The sequence below is a fragment of the Propithecus coquereli genome, unplaced genomic scaffold (genome assembly GCF_000956105.1).
Source record: "Propithecus coquereli isolate 6110/MARCELLA unplaced genomic scaffold, Pcoq_1.0 Scaffold134, whole genome shotgun sequence".
Classification (NCBI taxonomy): Eukaryota; Metazoa; Chordata; class Mammalia; order Primates; family Indriidae; genus Propithecus; species Propithecus coquereli.
Window position 1 is genome coordinate 1,596,395 of NW_012137636.1, and position 17,430 is coordinate 1,613,824.

Here is a 17,430-nt window from a genome sequence, read left to right on the forward strand (position 1 = left end):
ATTATTTGTAGATTCTGGATATCAGTCCTTTGTTGGATGTATAGTTTGTGAATATCTCCTCCCATTCTGTAGGTTGTCTGTTTGCTCTGTTGATTGTTTCTTTTGCCATGCAGAAGCTTTTTAAATTAATTAAGTCCCATTTATTTATTTTTGTTGTTGCTACATTTGCCTTTGGGTTCTTAGTCATAAATTCTTTGCCTAGACTGATGTCTAAAGGAGTTTTTTCTATGTTTTCTTCTAGAATTTTTATGGTATCATGCCTTACATTTAAGTCTTTAATCCATCTTGAATTAATTTTTGTATATGGTGAGGGATAGAGGTTCTATTTCACTCTTCTGCATGTGGCAATCCAATTTTACCAGTACTATTTATTGAATAGGGTTTCCTTTCCCCAGGGTACGTTGTTGTTGGCTTTGTCAAAGATCAGTTGGTTGGAGGTAGATGGTTTTATTTCTGAGTTCTCTATTCTGTTCCATTGGGCTATGTCTCTACTTTTATACGAGTACCCTGCTAGTTTGGTTACTGTAACCTTGTAGTATAATTTAAAGTCAGATAATGTGATGCCTCCATACTTATCTTTTTACTTAAATTGCTTTTACTATTTGGGGTTTTTTGTTGTTGTTGTTCCAAATGAAGCTTAGGATTACTTTTTCTAGTTCTGTGTAATGTGCTGCTGGTATTTTTATGGGGATCGCACTCAATCTGTAAATCACTTTGGGTGGTATGGACATTTTAACAATGTTGATTCTACCAATCCATGAGCAGGGGATGTTTTTCCACTTGTTTGTGTCATCTGCGATTCCTTTCATCAATGTTTTATGGTTCTCCTTGTAGAGATCTTTAACCTTGTTTGTTAAGTATATTCCTAGGTATTTTATTTTATTTGTAGCTATTTTCAATGGTGTTGAGGTTTTGATTTGACTCTCCACTTGAATATTATTAGTATATAGAAATGCTACTGATTTATATACACTGATTTTGTAATCTGAGACTTTGCTGAATTTATTTATGAATTTCAGAAGTGTTTTGCTGCAGCTTTTAGGGTTTTCTAGATACAAGATCAGCAAACAGGGTTAGTTTGATGTCCTCTTTCCTGATTTTGTTGCTATTTACTTTTTTTTTTCTCTTACCTAATTGCTCTGGCTAGGACTTCCAATGCAGTGTTGAATAGAAGTGATGACAATGGGCATATTTGTCTTATTCCAGTTCTTAGGAGGGATGCTTTCAACTTTTTCTCATTCAGTATGATGTTCTCTGTGGGTTTGTCATATATGGCTTTTATAATTTTGAGGTATGTCCCTTCTATACCTAGTTTGTTAAAGGTTTTTATCATGGATGGGTGCTGGATTTTGTCACATGATTTTTCTGTATGTATTGAGATGATTATATGGTATTTGCTTTTGTTTCTGTTTATGTGGTGAATCACGTTCATTGATTTGTGTATGTCGAACCATCCTTGCATTCCTGGGATGAAACCCACTTGACCATAGTGGATTATCTTTTTGATGTACTGTTGAATTCTTCTTGATGTACTGTTGACTTCTTCTTTGTAGGTCTGGTAGAATTTGACTGTGAATCCATCTGGTCCGGGGCTTTTTGTAGTTGGGAGATATTTTTATTACTGCTTCAATCTCACTGCTTATTGTTGTTCTGCTCAAGTTTTCTATTTCTTCCTGATTTAGGCTTGGGAGGTTGTGTGTTTCTAAGAATTTATTCATTTCCTCTAGGTTTTGTAGTTTGTTTGCATAGAGGTTTTCATAGTATTCATGATATTTTGTATTTCTGTGGTATCAGTTGTAATGTCTCCTTTTTCATTTCTGATTGAGGTTATTTGAGTTTCTCTTCTATTTCTGGTTAATCTGGCTAGTGGTCTATAAATTTTTTTATCTTTTCAAACAATCAACTTTTTGTTTCATTGATCCTTTGTATTTTTTTTCTATTTTGTTTAGTTTGCTCTGAGCTTTGTTATTTCTTTTCTTCCACTGGCTTTTGATTTGGTTTGTTCTTTTTCTAGTTCCTTGGGCTATAACATTATATTGTTAATTTGTGATCTTGATGTAGGCATTTAAGCCTATCAACTTTTCCCTTAGGACTGCTTTTGCTGTGTCCCATAGATTTTGAAAGCTGTGTCCCATTTGTCATTTAGTTTGAGGACTCTATTGATTTCCATCTTAATTTCATAATTGACTCAAGGATCACTCAGCAGTAGGTTATTTAATTGTGATAATTTTCTGTGTATTTGACTGTTTGCCTTGGAAATGACTTCTAATTTTATTCCACTCTGGTCTGAGAAGATACATGGTATGATTTTAATGGTTTTGAATTTTCTGAGACTTGTTTTGTGGAATAAAATATGATCAATCTTGGAAAATGTTCCATGTGCTGATTCTAAAATATATATTCAGCAGTTTTAGGGTAGAATGTTCTGTAATGTCCATTTGTTCTAGAATCCTGTTTAAGTCCAATGTTTCTTTATTCATTTTCTGCTTTGATGATCTGTCCGTCTCTGTCAGTGAGGTGTTGAAGTCCCTGACTATTATGATGCTACTGTTTATTTCTTTGCTTAGATCTAGAAGAATTTGCTCTATTAAACTGGGAGCTCCTGTGTTAGGTGCATATATATTCAGAATTGTTATCTCTTCTTGTTGAATTGCTCCTATTACTATTATGTAATGACATCTTTGTATTCTTTTTTACCATTGTTGATTTAAAACCTATTTTATCTGATATGAGAATGACTATACCTGTTAACTTTTGTTTTCTGTTTGCATGGAATATTTTTTCCATCCTTTCACCTTGAGTCTGTGTGAGTCCTTGTGGGTGAGATGTATTTCCTGAAGACAGCAGATACTTAGGTTGTGTTTTTTCATCCATTCAGCCAGTTTATATCTTTTAAGTGGAGAATTCGGGCTGTTTATGTTGAGTGTTAGTATTGACATCTGGGATGCTGTTCCATTCAACGTGTTGGATGATACCTTATTGTTTTATTTTCCATCTTGTGCTATTGTTTTATAAGAGATGTTAGCTATAACTTTTCAGTGTTTTTACACTGGTGTGTATCTATTGTGTTATTGCATGTACAGTGCACTTTTGAGCATTTCCTGTAGGGTAGGTCTAGTGGTGACAAATTCCCTTAGTGTTTGCATGTCTGGGAAAGACATCATTTTTCCTTCATTTATAAAACTTATTTTAGCAGGATACAAGGTTCTGTTTAAGGAAACTAAAGATAGAACCCCATTCCTTTCTGGCTTGTACAGTTTCCCTTGAGAAATCTGCTGTCAGTTTGGTGGTTTTTCCTTTGTAAGTTACTTGATGTTTTTGCCTCACAGCTCATAGGAGTTCCTCCTTCATGTTGACTTTGGCCAGTCTGACAATTATATGCCTTGGTGATTCTCTTTTTGCAGTGAATCTCCCAGGTATTCGTTGAGCTTCTTGTATCTGGATGTCTAAATCTCTAACAAGACCAGAGAAGTTTTCCTCAATTATTCCCTCAAATAGGTTTTCCAGGCCTTTTGCTTTTTCTTCTTCACCCTCAGGGATGCCTGTAATTCTTATATTTGGTCATTTTGTGTAATCCTATATTTCTCATAGACTTTGTTCATTCCTCTTGATCCTTTCTTCTTTATTTTTGACTGGGTTAATTTGAGACAGTTGTCTTCAGGCTCTGAAATTCTTTCTTGTGCTTATTCTAGTCTATTCTTAAAACTTTCCATTGTGTTTTGTACTTCCCTAAATAAATTTTTATTTCCTGAGGTTCATTTTGGATTCTTTTTAATATATCTATCTCTTTAGTAAATTTTTCATTCACTTCCTGAATTATTTTTCTGGTTTCTTTGAATTTGTTTTCCATTTTCACTTAGATGTCTTTGAGCTTCCTTACAGTCCATATTTGGAATTCTTTATCCATTATTTCAGTTTTTTCATTTTGGTTGAGATCCATTGCTAGAGAACTGGTGTGTTCCTTTGGGGGTGTCCTTTCACTGATTTTTCATACTTCTGGAGTTCTTACACTGATTCTTTCCCATCTGGAGCAGCTGTAACTTGCTTTTGGATCTTCATTTGATTAGATGGGGCTATTTTCCCCCTCTCTCTTAAGGGTGTGCCTGTAGCATATGTTGGGTATGGACCTTTGGCTTTCCTTATGGATACTCTGATGGGATTCTAGGTTCTGGATGGAATCTTGGTTATCCTTAATGTGGTGGTTTTCTCAATTGCTGATTATTTGAAGGCTATAGTAATGGTATACTTTGTGTGAGCAGATTTCCTATCTCTTGTTGACAAGGAAAGAAGGAGGTATTTGAAATCCTTTCTCTTTGCTGAGCCTTGTGTGAAGTATATTGGGATACCAAGTTTAATCTCTGAGACAGTACATGGTGCTTGTAGGTAAGAGTCAGCCACACCCTGTATGATTGAATTGGCAAATGGTGTAATGGGCTGCACAAGTTGTCCTCCCTGCCAGTAGGTGGTGCTTGCAGGAAAGAATCAGCTGCAATGGTGTTTTGGGGGACATGTGACTGGCTCTAGTCCGTCAGTAGAAGCACTCAAATGCCCCAGTTGGTGGGAGGGGCCCTGGAGCTCGCAGGGGACTCCTTATTCTCCACCATAGCAGAGGAGGATGGAGGAGCAAGGCTGAGCAGGGTTGGGTCAGAGGAGCCTGCATTCAAACTTCACAAAGGTTGGCACAAGGAAGCTTCTCTGCCCAGGATCCTGCCCTAAACTGAAAGTGCGGCTTTCCTTTGCTCTGCAAGTGCGCTGCAGCTTGGACCCACACTGCACTCTCTGTTCAGTTCTGCCCACATGGACTCCCTCATCTCCCAAGATTAGTTCACAGATCTCCCCTCTGTGCCCCCGAGCAACAACACAATCGAACCCTGGGGGTACAAGGTCCAGCCTGGAAGGCTGTCCCTTGGTCCCCCAAGTTCAAGCCCTGACTGTGTGAGGGAGAAGCACGTTGGTCCTGAGTTGCCCGTGGAGTGCTCAAGTAGGCTTAATGTCTCTCCACTTTGGAGTGTGCCCTACTCTGCTGGAGCAGCCAGATGAGCAGCACCAGGAAGGGCTGTCAGGCAGAGAACTCAAAGTCTCAGCACCTCTTGTACTGCTGCAGGTCTTTAAGAAGAAAGTTGTGAGTCCCACTCTCTGTGGAAGCCTCAGTGTAGTGGATGAACCAACAGCGGGGAAGAAGCCACTCCTGAGGACCCTGGCTCAGTCATCCCTTGAAGAACCCACGCCACTTGGCAGTAGTGGGTCGGGGAGAGATGGGGGAGGAAAACAGTCTGAATAGAAGAGAGCTGGCACTCTGGTCATCTTTGTCCCTCTCTCTTGAAGGCAGTCTGCCCAGAATGTCCAAGCTCTGGGATCACACAGATCCCCCAGGACCCACCTGCCCCTGTGGCTACCACAGTCTGGGCAGGAGTTGAGAAATGTTTGTGTGGGAACCGGTGACATGAAAACTGAGGCACTGAAGCTCCCTTGGGAGGACAAAGGAATATAATGGGTGGAGAACCAATATGGGGCCTACCATCTCAGCTCAGGTCTGTGGTGACAGGAGGCGACCCCAAGGGGGCTGATAGCCCTGTGCTTTGTTTTCAAGAAGCTTCCAGTTCACTGGCAGCAGCAGGTTTGGGGCTCATGAGGATAGAGAAGCTCTCCAGCAGCTCAGGAACCTGCTGACTACCAGAGGTGTGAGGGAAGGAGAAACAACCCCACTTACCCTTTCCACAGGACTCCAAGTTTTTCAGGGGGTTGATCTCTGCCAAAATCTTGCTCCTTCTTCTTCTGCTCCGTAACTTTTTCCTGTGGAATCTCTTGTAGGTTCTGGCACTTTTCCCCCAGAATTGCACCTGAGCTATGTTTTTTTTACCTAAAACTTTTCTTTCTTTCTGAGACGATCTGGCAACCAACTTCTCTAAATCAGCCCTCTTGCCCCACTCTCCCTGGAACTGTTTTTTCTTAATTTCATTTTTTAAGTTCTCATTTCTGCTATATAGAAATACAATTGATTTTGCGTATTGATCTTGTATCCTGCAACCATGATGAGCTCATTTATTGGTTCTTAGGGCTTTTTGATGGATTACTTGGATTTTCCACATATGAGATCATATCATTTGCAAAATAGCTGACTTCTTTCTATCCAATCTCGACGCTTTTTACTCTTATTCCTGCCTACTTCTCCTGGCTAGAACTTCCAGTATAATGTTGAATAGAAGTGGTGAGAGCAGATATTCTTGTCTTTTCCTGATCTTAGGAGGGAAGTGTTTAATCTTTCACCATTAAATATCATGTTAGTCGTGGGGTTTTGTAGATAACCTTTATCAGTTTAAAGAAATTCCTTTTTATTCTTATTTTTTATTTTTGTTTTGTGGGGTTTTTAATAATTAAAGGGTGCTGTATTTTTGTCAGATATCTTCTACATGTATTGGATGATCATATAGTATCTGTTTTTATTCTATTGATGTGGTATACTTCAGTGATTTTCAGATGTTAAACCAATCTTGCACTACTGGGATGAATATTGTTTGATCATGGTGTATAACTTTTTCTATATTGCTAGATTTTATTTTCTTGTATTTTGTTAAGAATCTTTGTGGCTATATTCATAAGAGATTTTGGTCTGTAGTTTTCTTTATTGGGGGAGTTTACCGGTGAAGCCATCCTGTCCTGGACTTTTCTTCATGAAAAGTTTTTGGTTACTAATTCAATACTTTTACTTGTTCTATGTCTGCTAAAATTGTCTATTCATTCCCCAGTCAGTTTTTGGCATTCCATGTATTTCTAGGAATTTTTCCATTTCATTTAATTATCTAATTTATTGTTATGTGGCTGTTCATAGTATTCCCTTATAATTTTTATATTCCTGCACAATCAGTAATAATGTGGAGATACAGTTTTAATTGCGTATTTCAAGTGCACAATGTGTTTGAAGTCTCATGCTTTATTATAAAACAGTCATATGAACCTATCTATATTAATATAAAATAATATTTAATATTATTGAACATTAGTAAAATTGAAGTGCCAGGGAGAGTTCGCTATATTTATTCTGTTGTTTCACCACTCCACCCTCTACGCCAGGCCTGGGTCCCCATTCAAGATGCATCATGACAAGATAAATTCTCCTCAGACAGGGTTTTCCATCTCTTTCCTGGACAGCTTATCTGTCCGCAACTATACTTAGATCCAAAATTAAATTACCAGGGTTCCACAATAGACTCACAAACTGAAGAAACAGGATCAGAGAACTAACAGGTTTGATTGTGTGATGGATCAACCCACAAAATGTTCTTACTTTCTCATAAGGGGTGAGGGGAGATTATTTCATCAGTGATTGTATGTGTGTGTTGTGTGTATCTGTGTTCTTTGGTGAAGATGGCAGCGCAGGAACACCTGTAACAGCTGATCTTTTATCTCTGGGGTAACAACAACAAAAACTAAGTAGTCCAAGTGAAGTCTTCTCCCCCAACTGAACACCAGAGAAGAATATTTCTAACAGAGCTACATTTCAAATTATTTACTTTCATGTAAGTCCTGTTTGTTTCGGCTTCAACAAATGAGATCTTAGCCAACATTCAGATATTCCCTGCTGTTAAAAAAAGACAACAAAAACCAAAAATATAACTGTGTTTTGATAATAAACTGGTTATCTTTAGCATACAGTAAAGTGGCATTCACAAAAACCTAAAATAGAAATGATATTTAATGGATACATTAAATGTAATATTTCCCTCATATCCTTAAAGTAAAATACTTGAATTAATCACAAATTAATCATTCAGCTTCAGTTCCTAATAAAGATAATTATTGTTAACTCATGTGTTAAATTTGTCATAATAAAGATATATTCTATTTGCCCTCTTTATTTTTCTTAGAAAAACTGTTCTTGAAGACCACCTGCGATTTAGTGGTTTACTTGTTTGGACCAGACATCGTAAAGCTGTGAGTATGCCATGGTGTGTAGCTCTGACTCGGCTGCTGGGGCGGACGGGAACAAGAAAATTGGTAGGCAGGAGCTTCGTTTTCAGTTTGATGTACTTACCGGGGAAGGGCCTGAGTTGTTTTTCCAGTTCTTGTTAATAGTGGAAAATTGACACTGATTGAGATCCTTTGTCACTCTGGGCAGAGGCTCCCCTTGGGTTACAGTGTAGCAATCTGGCTCAATTTCTCTCCAAGAGGAAGGAATTTCACAAACAATTCCAACAACAAAACGACTATATCCTACTGGCTGAACACAGGCCATCGAGCCTTCGTCCCAGCCCCCAGCCTGGTCCCACCTTTTCCCTGCTCTCCCTCCCTGGTCCCAGGCCCTGTTCTCCAGGGTCTTCTCTTCTCCCATCCCACTGGCAGGTTTCCTGCTCTCTCCCCCTTTCCACCCCAGCTCCTTGCCATTATTGTCCTCTGTCTGCCTGCTTTGACCTTGTCTCTTTTTGGAGCTCAGGGCACTGGATTGGATAAACCATACTCCTCAGTTCACGGCACCTTCCCATCAACGATCCATGCACGGCCATCTTACATTTATCACTTATTTCCTTACTTAGTTACTTTGAATAATGTAACAAGCTCCCAAACCCGCCACCCAAAACAAAGTCTAGAACCTTGACAATAACTTCATCTAGCCCTAGGGTCCCTCCCTTTCATGCTCATGCTTTTCCCCACCCAAGTGAGCATCGTCCTAAATTCCATCTTCATTCATCCTTCTCTTGCTTTCTATAAAAAATGTATAGAAGTTTTTCTATGGTTTTATTATATATGAAATACATAAATAATTAATCATTGCACCCGAATGTTTATGGCAGCACAATTCACTATTGCAAGAATGTGGAAACAACCCAAGTGCCCGTCAATCCATGAGTAGATTATCAAAATTTGGTATATGTTTATAATGGAATATTAATCATAAGAAACGACAGTGATCTAGCACCTCTTATACTTTCCTGGATTAAACTTAAGCCCATTATCCAAAGTGGGGCACCACAAGAGCAGAAGAACGGGATCCATTTGTACTCACCATCAAATTGGTACTAACTGATCAACACTAGGTTGATCACATGGCAGAAATACTCTCTAGGGATTAGGGGGATGGGGGGGCAAATCTACAACTAAAGGACACGGGGAGCACTAAAGGGAGGGAAGGGCATGCCTTTAACCCGCATTTGGGTGAGGCAAAGACATAAAGTGTAACTACAATGTTTGTACCCTCACAAAACCCTGGAATAATAAACAAAAAAAATAAAATAAAATAAAATCTTCTCAAGGAGTCCCAAGGTAAAAAAAAAAAAAAATCATACAGGCCAGGAACATCAGAGATCTGTCATCCTGTACACCTGCCTCTGTTAATATTGACCTCACTCTATTATGGTAAATGATTTATCATGAGCTCCGGACTGTGAGTGTTTGGAAGGCAGGGACCCTGTTTTCTTGGCTGATACCACTATTATTGCCACTGCCTCCTGACTGGACTCTAGGCCTGGGGACTTGCCCAGTGGCCTGCAATTCCATAATCTACATTATCGCTAATGCAAAACTAATTATGGTACTCCCTTACATCAAATTCTTCAATGTCTTTGCACCCTTTGTATGATTCCTAGTCCCATGCACAAGACTCTTCCCAAACCGGCCCTGAGGGCATTTCCGGACTCATCCCTTGCTACCCCACAGCACAACATACTTCAAACCACTTGCAGTTCTCCACACACACCAGGGGGTTTTTGCCTCAGGATATTTGCATGAGATGTTCACTGTGTTTGGCAAATCCAAAACCTCTACCCCCAGACAAATCCTACTTCTTTGGACCTCAGCTCCAGGGTCACTTCCTTTGGAAGCTTTCCTGACCCTTCCCAGGCTAAGGCCCCACCCCCACCACACAAAGGAATACACGCACAAACATGTGCACACACAGAGACACACACATTTACGCTCAAGCACACACACATTCTCCTAAAACCCTATGCAAACCCCAGGCATGGCACTTACCACACCTGTTTGTAATTTAATTGTACATTTACTTTTTTGTTGCTAGCTAGATGAAAAGCTTTTGAAGGCTGGGACTACATGTTATTCACCTTTGTATCACCAGAAATTTAGCAAAATACTGACTATATGTTTATGAAAGGAGGAAAGAAGGGAAGAAAAGTTGAGAGGAAAGGGGGAAGAAAGGAGAGAGCTTTTTATCTCCAGGGCCAGGTGCAATACTTGAGCATAGAAAGCTTTCAGTAGATGTTTGTTGAATTAATGAATTATTTAAAAAAAAAAAAAGAAAAGATGACTACAGATGAGCTATGACTAGACTGCTCTGAAGAAAATTATTTAAAAGTATCAAAACGGAAAAAAAAAACACCTTTTGGCCTATTCAGTGAATCTATTTATATACCTCATAGGAGCCAGGTGCTATTGGGGGAGATGTCAGCTTGGCTGGAGAAGTCCTGCTGGGCCTAGAGCAGGGAGCCAGATGAGCAAGCTAAAAACAGACACAGAAGCCAAAAGGGGCAGCACGCACAGATGTCCCGAATGGGGTGCCAGCGAGCAACTCCCAAGAGCAATGCACTGGGAGTGAAAGAGAAGTGGCCTGTGTTAATGTGGAAGCCTCTTGCCCTTCTGTAGATGGCTATGGAGTGGTGACTGCGAGAGCCAGTGACACACCAGGATCAGAGAGAGGGAAGATGCAGCTGTACAACATGTCAGCTGTACAAGGGACAAGTGGGCATGGGTCTGAAGAAAGAATGGGCCACGCAAGTCACTGAAAGAGGGATCCACCCCCGAGTACACAGTGGGGACAGGAGGAGTAATACTTTTCTTCCCAAGATGACTAATTCTCACTAGCATGAGGTGGGCTACTTTGAAGAAAGACAGATGTTATGAATGATGCGCCCTGCATGGTTCTGTCCACCATTTGCTTTGTTTGTTTATAATTTCCCAGTATCCATATTAGCTGTGAGCTGACAGAAATTTCTCCTCATATGGCGTGTTCTTCTTACAGCTTGTTTTAAGCAATCAGATACAGCTCTAGGTTGATGTAGGCCCTGGAAATGACAACCTCATGATTTAGTTTTACTTGAATGTCAGTCTTCCATGATTAAATGTATTTCCTAACCCAGAGGGCATCCCTCCTCATTATTTCACACCAGTCAGTTCTCAATAATTCATGGACTAATTGTGCAGCAATTATATTTCCTACCCACAGGCAGAACCACTGGATGATGTAAGGAGGTAGGATACCTGAGAACTCAGGCATTCCTCCAAGAACCTGGGTCTTGCAGGGAGGGGCTGCTTCAGGGAGCAGCCCAATCCTAGCCAGTGACCATGTGGTGGGTCACCCCCCTGCCCACTGTCTGGTCCAGCCTTCCATTGTTCTCTATGTTGCCATAGCAAACCTGACTCTGGTCTCTGTCTTGTCTTCCTTCCTGGTATCTATTTATCTCCCTCTAAATCACAAATTCTGTGTCCCAAGCCCAGGAGCTCTCAGAGATCGGGAGAGGACTAAACTACTTAACATTTTTAGAAGAAAAATGCAAAACATAGTTGATAACAATTATGGTACACTTTAAATGTAATTAATAGCTTTGGGGGCATCAAAAATACAGAGCAATGTAATTGTGTTATTCACAAGATAATTACAAGATTTATAGAAATGATTAAATTCCCTGTACTCTTTAAAGAATGTGGTTGAGAAATGGTTAAAGTATTAAATTATATGAGGAAGACTTTTCAATTCTGTTGGTAGATCTCTGTGACTATAATTAATATATAAAGCCTCCTTTGAAAGTAACGTCAAAGGTTTAAATTTAAGTACTTTTGAGTGAAAACGGCCCTGTCCCCCCATCCCTGCTATAGGCTCTGTTACTCTGCCATCTGGGGATCCTTCCTCTCTTCTTGAGATTTATGACAATAAGGATCATCACTATCATTGACTTTATTCTCCCATGATCCTAATTCAAACTCTCAATTGGCTGTCTATGCCGAATGGCTGAAGCCCTCCCCTCTCCGCATGCCTCACTCCTGTACACCTCTGTGCCTGCAAAGGTAGTACAAGGAAGTCAATTAAAATGTGGTGGGTTCAACTTACGGAGCCTGGAAGGTGCCACTCTGTCCTAACAGCAAGTAAAAAGCTGAATAAACTGGAAAATCAACAAAACTTCTTACATCCTTAAGAGAAGTAAAGACCACTGGGCAAACCACAGCTTCCCAAATTGGGGAGAAATGGGTAGGTACAGAGAATCACAACTTACCAGAGCAGAAATTGCCACAGAAACCAGTACCAAGGAGAGGAAACCTGAACTGAAATTGACAAATCACTGGGGGCTACATGTGGACAAGTCTGAGAGTGAAAATTTCCAGGGGACCCAGGCATAGGGGTGCGTGCCCACACAGTTGTGAGTCTCACCTCCAGGAGTTTGACTGGAAATTATTGGAGGGAAAAAACTCCTCATTTTTCTGGGGGTTGGGGTGAGGTATGAGGTGGGAAGAAACGGATAAAGAACCATTTTGAAATACACCAGAACATTCTGTTCTTAACAAGCTCGACCCTCAGAAGAAACTAGTAACCAGGGTAGGCCCCTAACCTGTTGGGGTTTTATCAGAGCCCACCTGACCTAAGAGAAGAAAAATACCCAACTCCTGCCAGCTCTAGCCTGTCACGTGAGAGAAGGGAAATTCCTAATCTAGCCTATTCTAGCCGTCCTGTCCCAGCTAAGAGGGGAGAAACAAACTGAAAAACACTTGTAAAGTTCACAGTCCAGAGGCACGGGCTCCCTGAAAGACTGAGACCTAATCACAGGGCTACAGAATGTTTCACACACACACCCCTCATCATCCCATTACTGACAGCCTATTTACAGCAGTTCCTTCTACCCAATCCATCATCTCTGGCTATCAAGAAAACAATTACAAAGCATATTAAAGCCAAGAAAAAAAAAAGCACACTCTAGTTTGAAGAGAAAGAGCAAGCATCAGAACTGGACATGGTGGATATGGCAGGGATTTTATAACAATCAGAAAGAGAATGTAAAACAACTATGATTAATATGCTAAGAGCTCTAATGGATAAAGTGGGCAGTATGCAGTAACAGATGGGAAATGTAGGAGCTGGGAGTCCTAACAGTGAATTATGAAAGGAAATGCTAGAGAGCAAAAACACTGTAACAGAAAGGAAGAATGCTTTTGATGAGCTTATTGGTAGACTGGAAATGTTAAGAAAAGAATCTCTGAGCTTGAGGTCATATCAATAGAAACCTCCAAAACTGAAAAGCAAAGAGAACAAAGACTGAAAAAGAAAAACAACAGCATATCCAAGGACTGTGAGACAACTATGAAAGGTATAAGTTACGCATAATAGGAATAGAATAAAGAGAAGAAAAGGACATAAGAAATATCTGAAATGATGACTGAAAATTTCCCCTGAATTGACATCAAACATTAAACCCAAGTCTAGGAAGCTTGGAGTACACCAGAGGGGGGAAAACAAATTTACCTTTACAGGAACAAAGACAGGAATTACATCTGACTTCTCCTTCTTGTGATCGAGAAAAGAATGGAGCAAATTATTAAAAGTGTTGAGAGAAAAAAACACCATACTAGAATTTTTTACCCTGTAAAATAATCCTTCAAAAGTGGAGGAAAAATAAAGACTTTCTTAGACAAACAAAATTTGAGAGAATTTATTGCCAATAGACTTGCCTTGCAAGCAACATAGAAAGTGATTCTTTATAGAGAAAGAAAATAATATAGTAAGAAACTGGAATCTACATAAAAAAGGAAGAACATCAAAGAAAGAATCATTGAAGGTAAAATAAAAACTTTTATGGTTCTTATTCTTAATTTACCTAAAAACAGTTTGTTTAAAATAATAGTAGCAACATTTGGTTATGTATGCATATATATATATATATATATGCTTATATGTAAGTGAAATGAATGATAGCAATGATACAAGGGACAGGAGGAAAAATAAGAATTCTTTTATTATTATATGATACTCTCACTACATGGGAAGTGGTATAGTGTTATTTGAAAATGGGCTTAGTTGTAAATGTTTATTGCAAACTCTTGGGGGACCACTAGAAATGGAATAAAAAGAAGTACAACTGATATGCTAAGAGAGAAGAGAAAATGGATTCATATAAGATATTCAGTCAAAACCACAAAAGGCAGAAAAAGAGTGCAAGATAAAAATCAAAACAAAAAACACATACACAAAGAGTGCAATGTGTACCACCCGAAGGATGGACATATTTGAAACTCGGACTTGGGGCGGGGGGGCAAGGGCAACATATGTAACCTAAACATCTGTATCCCCATAATATGCTGAAATAAAAATAAAATAAAATAAAAACAAAAACAAAGACAAAAAATAGAAAACAGTAACATATATGCTAGGTATTAATCTGACTATATCAATAATCACTCTGAATGTCAATGGTTTCAGTGCACCAATTAAAAGACAGAAATTGTTAGAGTGTATCAAAAAACAAGAGTCAACTATACATTGTCTATAAGGAACCCACTTTAAATATAGAGACATATGTAGATTAAAAGTAAATAGATGTAGAAAGATATACCATGGTAATATTTATCAAAAGAAAGCAAGAGTAGCTATATTAATTTCAGACAGAACAGACTTCTAAGCAAAGAAAGTTATCATGGATGAAGGGGGGCATTACTTAATAATAAAGGGGTCAGTTCCCTAAGAAGACAACAATTTTTAACATGTATGCACCTAAAAACAGAGCATCAAAATATGCGAGGCAACAAATGAAGGAACCGCAAGGAGGAATAGATGAGTCCCCTACTATAGTTGGAAACTTCAGCGCCTCTCTATCAGAATTGGGCAGAGCCAGCAGGCAGAAAATCAATAAAGACATACAATATTCCTCTCTCATCTGTGGGGGATATGTTCTAAGACCCCCAGTTGAAGCATGAAATAACAGATAGTACCAAACCCTATATATACTGTGTTTTTAAGTACTTACCTACCTATAATAAAGTTTAACTTATTCTTCTACAATATTTTCTTTTAAAAAGTTTAATTTATAAATTAGGCACAATACTCTTGTGCTTTGGGGCCATTACTAAGTAAAATAAGGGTAACTTGAACATAAGCACTGTGATACCTCCATAGTTGATCTGAGAACCAGGATGGCCACTATGGGACAAACACAAGCAGATAGCATATACACCATGGAAACACTGGACACAGGGATGACTCTTACCCCTGGTGGGATGGAGTGGGACAGCACAAGATTTCATCATGCTACTCAGAATAGCAGACAATTTAAAACTTATGAATAGTTTATTTCTGGAATTTTCCATTTAATATTTTTGGACCATGGTTAATCACAGGTAACTGAAATCACAGAAAACAAAACTGTGAATAAGGGGGTACTACTATAATAAAACTCAACAACACCATCAATCAACTGGCTATAACTGACATCTAAACACTACTTCATTCAAAAACAGCAAAATATACATTTGTTTCAAGCTCACATGGAACATTCACCAAGATAGACTACAGTCTGAGACATGAAACACACCTTAAACAAATTCAAAAGAATATGAGTCATACAATGTCTGCTCTCAGACCACAATGGTATTAAACCAGATATCAATAAAATAAAGGTAACTGAAAATCCCAAAATACATGGAGATTAAATAGCACACTTCTAAATAACACATAAGCCATAAAAGAAACCACAAAAGAAATATTTTAATCTCAAGTTAAAATATCTTAAACTAAATAAAACTGAAAATACAACTTATCAATATTTGGGGGATCAAGTGAAAGCAGTGCTTACAGGGAAATTTATAGCATTGAATGACTATGCTAGAAAAAAATCTAAAATCAATCATCTAAGCTTCTATTTTAGGAAACTAGAAACAAAAGAGCAAAGTAAATCCAAAGCAAGCAGAGAAGAGAAACAATAAAAATTAGAGCAGAAAATAATGAAATTGAAAGTAAGAAATCCACAAAGAAAATCAATACAATCAAAAGCTAATTCTTGGAAAATTTAATAAAATTGATAAGTTTCTAGCTAGGATAACTAAGAAAAAATAAAGGGACCACAAATGACTGATATCAAAAATAAAAGAGAGAGCATCACTATAGATCCCACAAACATTAAAAGAATAATCAAAAAATATTAAGAATAACTCTATGACCATAAATTTAATAACCTAGATGAAATGAGCCAATTCCTTGGAAGACACAAACTGCCAAAAATTACACAAGAAGAAACAGACAATCTGAATAGGCCTGTATATATTTAAAAAATTGAATCAATATTTAATAATCTACTTAAACAGAGAATACCAGGCATAGATGAGTTTATGGGTAGATTCTACCAAATATTCGTGGAAGAAATTACACCAATTCTCTATAATCTCTTTCAGAAGACAGAAGCTAAGACAATGCTTACTAACTAATTCTATGAGGCTACCATGATCCTAATACCAAAACCAGAAAAAAAATTACAAGAAAAGAAAACTACAGATCAATATCTCTCATGAATACAGATATAAAAATCCTCAACAAAATATTAGCAAATCAAATCCAACAATGTATAAAAATAATTGTACATCACAACCAGTGGAACTTATCCTAGGTATACAAGGTTTGTTTAACATTCAAGAATCAGACAGGTGTAGTAGCTCATTCCTGTAGTCCCAGCTACTAGGGAGGTTGAGGTGGGAGGATCACTTGATGCCAGGAGTTTGAGACCAGCCTGGTTGATACAGTGAGACCTTGTCTCTAGAAAAGAAAAAGGAATTAAAAATCAATTAATGTTAACCTAAAGATCTGTACCCCTATAATATGCTGAAATAAAAAAAAATCAATTAATGTAATCCATCATATCAACAGTCTCAAGATTTTTCTTCAAGAAGAAAAATGACATCATCATAATAATAGATGCAGAAAAATCATTTGACAAAGTGCAACACTCACTCATGATTTAAAAAAAAAACTCAGTAAACCAGAAATAGAGCGGAATTTTCTCAGCTTGATAAAGAACATCTACAAAAAACGTACAACTAACACCATACATAATTCTGAAAACTAGATACTTACCCACTAATATTAGGAACAAGATAAGGATGCCCCTCTTACCACCCCTTTTCAACATTGTACTAGAAGTCCTACCTAATGTAATAAGACAAGAAGAGGAAGTAACATATATACTGATTGGGAAGGAAAAAATAAAACTGTCTCTGTTTACAGATGACATGAGCGTCTATGTGGAAAATTCAAAAGAATCAACAAAAAATTTCCTGTAACTAATTAGCAATTATAGCAAGGTTGCAGGATACAAGGTTAATATACAAAAGTGAATTACTTTCCTATATACCATCAGCGAACAAGTGGAATTTGAAATTAAAAGCACAAGATCCTTTAGATGAGCATGCCCAGAAATGAAATACTTATGTATATATCTAATAAAATATGTA

At 38.2% G+C, this 17,430-nt stretch overlaps 1 protein-coding gene across 3 annotated transcripts in view; it reads left to right on the forward strand.

The window, feature by feature from the left end:
* Positions 1–17,430, forward strand: part of AOAH (acyloxyacyl hydrolase (neutrophil)) — a 220,309-nt gene that overhangs the window by 44,176 nt on the left and 158,703 nt on the right. For all 3 annotated transcript variants that reach the window (XM_012638764.1, XM_012638766.1, XM_012638767.1), the window contains exon 3: positions 7,866–7,932. In XM_012638764.1, coding sequence (XP_012494218.1) covers positions 7,866–7,932 — 67 coding nt within the window. The remainder of the gene's footprint in view (positions 1–7,865; positions 7,933–17,430) is intronic.